At 46.2% G+C, this 7,500-nt stretch overlaps 1 protein-coding gene across 8 annotated transcripts in view; it reads right to left on the bottom strand.

Annotated features, from left to right (window-relative positions):
- LOC125039819 (neurofilament heavy polypeptide-like) overlaps positions 1-7,500 on the bottom strand; it is a 61,454-nt gene that overhangs the window by 25,495 nt on the left and 28,459 nt on the right. For all 8 annotated transcript variants that reach the window (XM_047634121.1, XM_047634119.1, XM_047634113.1 and 5 more), the window contains exons 2-3: positions 4,545-4,614; positions 3,199-4,410 (exon numbers count right to left, since the gene is read on the bottom strand). In XM_047634121.1, coding sequence (XP_047490077.1) covers positions 3,199-4,279 — 1,081 coding nt within the window. In that variant the 5' untranslated portion in view covers positions 4,280-4,410; positions 4,545-4,614. The remainder of the gene's footprint in view (positions 1-3,198; positions 4,411-4,544; positions 4,615-7,500) is intronic.

The following is a 7,500-nucleotide window of genomic DNA, read 5'->3' as shown; positions in this document are numbered from 1 at the left end:
GATGTCTGGGGTTATTGTCCAATCGTCTGGATGTGGTCATTGTACCAACGGCTAATACCACGCACGAGGCCACGGGGTATCAGATCCGGGCTCACGGTACATCATGCAATGCAGCCTCCAGCATGGCAAGACGTACCGCGAGCTGATACCACAACAGGAGCGTGGTTTTTAGTGGCACGAGACCAGGTGACCAGTGCCATCGAGAGGGTTGAAGAGAGAGAGCGAGAGAGAGAGAAAGAGAGAGAGAGAGAGAGAGAGAGGGATAATCAAGCAAGAGAAAGAGCGAAGAGAGGGGGGACGGGAGGAGGGAGAGCGGGAGGAAGGGGGCAGCAAGTCCTTCCTCCGCACCTGCACGTCTTCGGCGAGGGGATCTCCTCGGCCTCCTGGCGGTGATGGTGCGCTTTTTCTTCTCTTCCTCCGCCGGCTCCTCGACCTTTGCCACACCCTTCTCCTCCTCCTTGCCTTCTTCGTCCTTCTTCTCTTCTCCTTCTTCCGCCGCTTCCTTTTCTCCCGCTTCTTTTTCTGCCGCCGTTTCTTCTTCTGCTTTCTCTTCTCCTTCGTCTTCTTTGGTTTCTACTTCTTCTTCGTCTTTCTTTTCTTCGGTCTCTTCTTCCTCTTTCTTTTCTTCTTTTTCTTCTACGTCTTTCTTTTCTTCTTTTTCTTCTACGTCTTTCTTTTCTTCCTTTTCTTCCTCCTCCTCCTTTGCTTCTTCCTTTTCCTCTTCTATTTCTTCATTTTCTTCTTTAACTTCTACGTCACTCGGTCTTACGTCTTCCTCGATCTTCTTCACTTCCTCTTTGTCTTTTGTCTCCTCCTCTTTATCGAGTTTACTTACTGCTTCTTCTTCTACTTTTTCTTTTACATCTACTTCCTCCTTCACATCTTCTTTCGCTACTCTTTGTGCTTCTTCATCTTCGGGTTTGTCCTTTTCGCTTGGAGCTTCTTCGACTTTGGCTTCGACTTCGGGTTTGTCTTTTTCGCTTGGAGCTTCTTCGACTTTGGCTTCGGCTTCGGGTTTGTCTTTTTCGCTGGGAGCTTCTTCGACTTTGGCTTCGGCTTCGGGTTTGTCCTTTTCGCTTGGAGCTTCTTCGACTTTGGCTTCGGCTTCGGATTTGTCCTTTTCGCTTGGAGCTTCTTCGACTTTAGCTTCGGCTTCGGGTTTGTCCTTTTCGCTGGGAGCTTCTTCGACTTTGGCTTCGGCTTCGGGTTTGTCCTTTTCGCTGGGATCTTCTTCGACTTTAGCTTCAGCTTCAGGCTTGTCCTTTTCGCTGGGAGCTTCTTCGACTTTGGCTTCGGCTTCAGGTTTGTCCTTTTCGCTGGGAGCTTCTTTGACTTTGGCTTCGGCTTCGGGTTTTTCCTTTTCTCTTGGAGCTTCTTCGACTTTGGCTTCGGCTTCAGGTTTGTCCTTTTCGCTGGGAACTTCTTCGACTTTGGCTTCGGCTTTGTCCTTTTCGCTAGGAGCCTCTTCGGCCTTGGCTTCGGGTTTATCAGATTCCTTTGCTACAGGTTTCACTTCCTCCTTAGCCTTGTCTTCATTCTCTTCCTCTGGCGTTTTTTTGCCCTTTTCTTCCTCCTCCTTCGTAACCTTGATTTCTACTGTTTCCGGCTTCTCTTCCTTTGGCACTTTCGTTTCCTGTTCTACCTCCACCTTTTCTTCAGGGGTTTCCGCCCCTTCCTTCACTTTAGAATCTTCTATTCTCTCTTCTATCGATTCTTCCTTTTTGGCTTCTGCTTTCACGTCTTCGGCCTTTTCTTTCTCTGGCGTTTTTTCCTTTGCCTCCTCCTTCTCTGGTGTTTTTTCTTTCACCTCCTCTTTCTCTGGCGTTTTTTCCTTTGCCTCCTCTTTCTCTGGCGTTTTTTCCTTTGCCTCCTCCTTCTCTGGTGTTTTATCCTTTGCCTCTTCCTTCTCTGGTGTTTTTTCTTTCACCTCCTCTTTCTCTGGTGTTTTTTCCTTTGCCTCCTCCTTCTCTGGTGTTTTTTCCTTTGCTTCCTCCTTCTCTGGTGTTTTTTCTTTCACCTCCTCCTTCTCTGGCGTTTTTTCCTTTCCTTTCTCTTTCTCTGGCGTTTTTTCTTTCGCCTCTTCCTTCTCTGGCGTTTTTTCCTTTACTTCTTCTTTCTCTGGTGTTTTTTCCTTCACCTCCTCCTTTTCTAGTGTTTTTTCCTCTGCCTTTTCTTTTTCTGGCGTTTTTTCCTTTTCCTCTTCCTTCTCTGGAGACTTTTCTTTAACGTCTTCCTTCTCTGCTGCTTTATCTTTCATTTCTTCTTTCTCTGCGGGTTTCTCCACGGGCTTTTCCTCTGGTTTTGCCTTCTCCTCTGGTTTGTCTTCCGTTTTCTCTTTCTCCGCTGGTTTGTCTTCCGTTTTCTCTTTCTCCGCTGGTTTGTCCTCTACCTTTTCTTCCTGTTTATCTTCGGGTTTGGCAGTCTCAACCTTTCCTTCTTTTTCTTCCTTCTTGCCTGCCTCTTTCTCGACCTTTTCGTCCACTGCTTTTCCTTCGTCTTTCTTTTCTTTATCTTCCGCCTTGGCCTCTTCCTTTTTGTCGGCTACTTCTTCCTTCACCTCCTCTACGTCCGCCTCTGTTGTTTCTTCATCTGATTTATCACTTGCCTTGCTTTCATCTTGTTCTTTCTCGGCCGTTGGCGATTCCCTCTTCGATTTGTCTTTTTCTCCTTTACTCGATTTACTCTCCTTCTCCGATTCGCTTTCTGGCTCGCTCCCGCTTTCCTTTTTGCTCTTCTCTTCTTCCTTCTCGTCCTCCTTTCCTTTCTCCTCAGCTTCCTCTTCTTCGACCTCCTTCTTCGCCTTCTTCTCTTCCGCTCCCTTTTCGCTCGTCGTCGCCTTCGCCACGACGATGTCCTGCTCGACCTTTGCGACGTCTCTCGCCTTCACCTCGTCTTCGTCGATGGACAGGGACGCCTCCTTCATCAACTTTTCTATCACTTCTCCATCCCCTCCTAACGCGACACCTTTTCCCTTTTCCACTGCTTCTACCACTTCTTCCACTCCCTGTTCTCCCTTCCCCGCTTTCTTCTCTTTCCCCTCGTCCTTTTCATTGTCCTCCTCTTCGGCCTTTTCCTTCACGCCCTCCTCCTTCTCATCTTTCTCCTTCTCCTCGTCATCATGTTTCTCCTTGTCCACACTTTTATCACTATCCCCGTCCTCACTCCCCCCTGCCCCTCCCTTACCGGCCCTCGCATTACCTGACCCAAGAGCTTCCACGGACGCCGACGTTCCCTTCCCCGCTTCCTTTTCCTCTTCCTTCTGTCCTTTGCTCTCGTCCTTTGCTTTGTCCTTCTCGGCCGCCTTCTCTTCTACCTTACTCTTGTCGTCGGCTGTCGGCTTGTCTTCCACGGCTTTGTCCTCGGCTTTTGGCTTTTCTTCTGGTTTGGGAGTCTCGGCTTTGGCGCTTTCCTCCTTGGCGGATTCCGGCTTAGCCTTCTCCTCCTTCTTGGTCTCTTCGGGTTTCTTGGCTTCTTCGGGTTTCTTTGTCTCTTCGGGTTTCTTTGTCTCTTCCGGTTTCTTGGCTTCTTCGGGTTTCTTTGTCTCTTCGGGTTTCTTTGTCTCTTCCGGTTTCTTGGCTTCTTCTGGTTTCTTTGTCTCTTCCGGTTTCTTTGTCTCTTCGGGTTTCTTGGCTTGTTCCGGTTTCTTGGTTTCTTCTGGTTTCTTGGCTTCCTCTGGTTTCTTTACTTCTTCCGGTTTGCTTACCTGTTCCTTTTTCGTTTCTTCTGGTTTCGCTTCCGCCTTTACTTCCTCTGTCTTCGCCTCTTCCTTCTTCGCTGACTCTGGCTTTTCGGCTGGCTTAGACTCTGGCTTATCGGCTGGCTTAGACTCTGGCTTATCGGTTGGCTTTGACTCTGGCTTATCGGCTGGCTTTGACTCTGGCTTAGCTTCCTTTTCTTCGCTGGGCTTCCCTGGCTCGGGTTTCTTTTCCTGGGGCTTGTCCTTTTCGTCCGGCTTCGTTTCCTGCGCCCCGTTCGCGGCTCCTGCTCCTCCACCTGCTGGCACAGGGCCTGTGACCTCACCTGGTTTGCCTGGCTCACTCACGCCCTGCTTGTCCGCCGGAACGTCTACTGGCTTGCCATTCTGCTCCGGCTTGGTGGACGGCGCCGACACGCCTGCGGCGCCGTTTACAGGTTTGGCGGCTGCCGCTGGCGGCACGTCGGCTGGCCCGGTCTTCACCGCCGGCGGAGCCTCGCCGTTGATGGCGGTCTTGACCACCACGTCCTCGTTGTCATCGTGGTCGAGCGCCGCGAAACCGCTGTCCTTGCTCACCGCGTCCATGTTCGCGAGGCACAATCGCGTACGTAAGTGTGTGCGTGCGGGATGTCTCCGCTACGTCGTTGCTGCTGACGCCGGTGTCAGCCACCTGTGGATCGCCCTGCTACCGGAGCAGCTGGTCTCCGACGGGGCACCTGCGCACGCATGGTACACGTCAGCCAAAGGAAACAGTCAGCACAGGAAGGCAAAGGTAAATGTATGCTCATTAGTTATATAATTCATGAAGGAGTTTAAAGGGAAGAAGGGCGTGCGTCCCCCTAGAGCTTACCTGAAGGGGGACTCGGGAGGGTGAAGCAGGTGTTGTGGCAATCCTGGTCACGACCTGATCCACCGAGGGTCTGCGGGGATGGTTGCCACTGTCACTAAATCATGGACTACAACATGCCAGCCTTTGTCACCACATGCTAACTCATGGCAGCTCCAAGTTTGACCTGGCGAGTCCCCAATATTGCATATCAATTCACTCGAACATTGCATACGCGTGATTCATTCAGACACACACAAACCTATGGGTTCAATCTAAGCCGCGCCCTTTGCCTCTATGTCTGCCTTTCTCTTTGACCAATTTTGCTCTTTATTCTAACTATCTTTCTTAGATATCTATGTCTTCCTCTCTTCCTTTTCCTATCTCCTCCCTTCCCGATCTCTCTCTGTCTCATTCCCTTTCTCTTCGATCTTACCTTTCTTCCTCATTTCTCTTGCCCCCAGTATACCATCTCTTTCACTCTCTGTCTTCAGTCTCCTATATCCCCCCCCCCCCCCCTTCAGTTTATCTCTCTCCTTTCTTTCCCCTCTCCCTACTTTCTCCTCTTTCTCCTTTCCCCTTCCTCCACAGTCTGTCATTGCCTTTCTCATTCTCCTTTCAAACTTGTATCTCACATTCTCCCCCTTTTCAGCCTCCCATTTCTCTTCCCACTCAATTTATCTCTTTATTTCTCACCGTCTCCCTTCAGTCTCCTATCTCTCACCTCCCTCTTCCTCACCTCCCTAAGTTATCTCCTTCTCTCTCTCTCTCTCTCATTCCTTTCCATATCTTTCCCTCTCTCTTCTGCTGTACACCCTGCCTACGCTCGCTTCTTTCCCCTTTACAGTGCCATACCCAAACAGTATCGATTTTAGCATTGGTAAATGAATTAAATGACGTTAAGAGATCAGGGTGTGGCGGTGGGGGGGGGGGGGGGATGGGAGTAGGCTGATTCCCTCTTTGTTGCCGCGAGGAATTTTTTCTCTTTTCTTTTTTTTTTTTTGTTTCTTTTTTTTCTCTCTCTCTTTTGCCGTTATTTATTTATCTTGCAGTGTTCTTCTCACTGATGAGAATATTGCATGAAATTTGATTCATGTTGTTTCTCCTCCGTCTCTCTCTCACTCTCTCTCTCTCTCTCTCTCTCTCTCTCTCTCTCTCTCTCTCTCTCTGTGTGTGTGTGTCACTCATGAGTTGCGAGGATGATTCAGCACAAGAGAAGACCCTTAAGAGCGATGAGTCAGTGTGAACAGTGTGTCAGAGTGATACTATTTATAAACATTGAGTCATTCACAGAAAGAGTGAAACGAAAATAAGATTTAAAAAAAAAAAAAAAAAAAAAAAAGGAAGATGACGTGTTGATAACTTAAGATCATTATAAAATGACATGACTTACATTATGACAATTGCGAAAATAAAGGTGAAACGCAATGTTTACAATAAAAGGGAAAGGACTACACGGAGAAAGAAAAAGAAGTAAAACTAGACGAAACAGAACAACATAAATTGAAATAAAAGCCGAAAGAAACTGAACCATACGGACGAGAAAGAAAAGACGATGATAATGATGAAAAAGAAAAAAAAAAAAAAAAGAAAAGAAAAAATAATACAACAAAAAACATCAATAACATACAATATGAAGAAAATTACATAAATAAAACAAGAATTAAAATAAACCACAAATTAAAAAAAAAAAAAACATAGAAAAAAGAAAAGAAAAGAAAACACAGAACCTAACAATAAAGGCAAACCAAGACATAATCGCAGACCCAGATAATTTGACCAGTGGCCAAAAAAAGACCTGAATGAACTTCGTGGACAGACAGCCGAGCGAGGGGCATCATCGACTGTTCGGATCAATATACTAGTGACTCATGAAACCTGGAAACCAGACTCTCAAAAGGCTGGTTCGAGAGTCTGAGTGAGACGGCGATTCGCAGTTTCGTTTTCGAGACGTATCGTTTCCTCTTTGATATATACCTCTTTTTTTTATGAATTTGTTATTGTTATTCTTCATTATTATCTGTTCATAGGTACTTTTCTCCAATATTATTATAGATTATTACCATTCCTTATTATTTATTCATAAGCATTTTTAAGTATTTCTTTGGATTCGCAAGTATGTTTCTCTTGATTCATATGGTCCATGGATTTGACACAAACGATTGGTATTCTGCATGAAGTGTCACTTCTTTTGATCTATATTTCATTGCAGATTCATATAATTCATATACGAGTAATCTGATAAAAAAAGCAAAATACTGAACTATTTACTGAATCCGCAGATTAAATGGAAAGCAATGAACCACTGAACCAGTGACTGAATGAAGCAATGAACCAGTGACTGAATGAAGCAATGAACCAGTGACTCAATGAAGCAATGAACCAATTACTCAATGAAGCAATGATCCAGTGACTCAATGAAGCAATGAACCAGTGACTCAATGAAGCAATGAACCAGTGACTCAATGAAGCAATGAACTAGTGACTCAATGAAGCAATGAACCAGTGACTCAATTAAGCAATGAACAGTGACTCAATGAAGCAATGAACCAGTGACTCAATGAAGCAATGAACCAGTGACTCAATGAAGCAATGAACCAGTGACTCAATGAAGCAATGAACCAGTGACTCAATGAAGCAATGAACCAGTGACTCAATGAAGCAATGAACCAGTGACTCAATGAAGCAATGAACCAGTGACTCAATGAAGCAATGATCCAGTGACTCAATGAAGCAATGAACCAGTGACTCAATGAAGCAATGAACCAGTGACTCAATGAAGCAATGAACCAGTGACTCAATGAAGCAATGAACCAGTGACTCAATGAAGCAATGAACCAGTGACTCAATGAAGCAATTAACCAGTGACTCAATGAAGCAATGAACCAGTGACTCAATGAAGCAATGAACCAGTGACTCAATGAAGCAATTAACCAGTGACTCAATGAAGCAATGAACCAGTGACTCGATGAAAGAATAA

This window comes from Penaeus chinensis, chromosome 28 (genome assembly GCF_019202785.1).
Source record: "Penaeus chinensis breed Huanghai No. 1 chromosome 28, ASM1920278v2, whole genome shotgun sequence".
Classification (NCBI taxonomy): Eukaryota; Metazoa; Arthropoda; class Malacostraca; order Decapoda; family Penaeidae; genus Penaeus; species Penaeus chinensis.
This window is presented reverse-complemented; position numbering and strand designations above follow the sequence as displayed.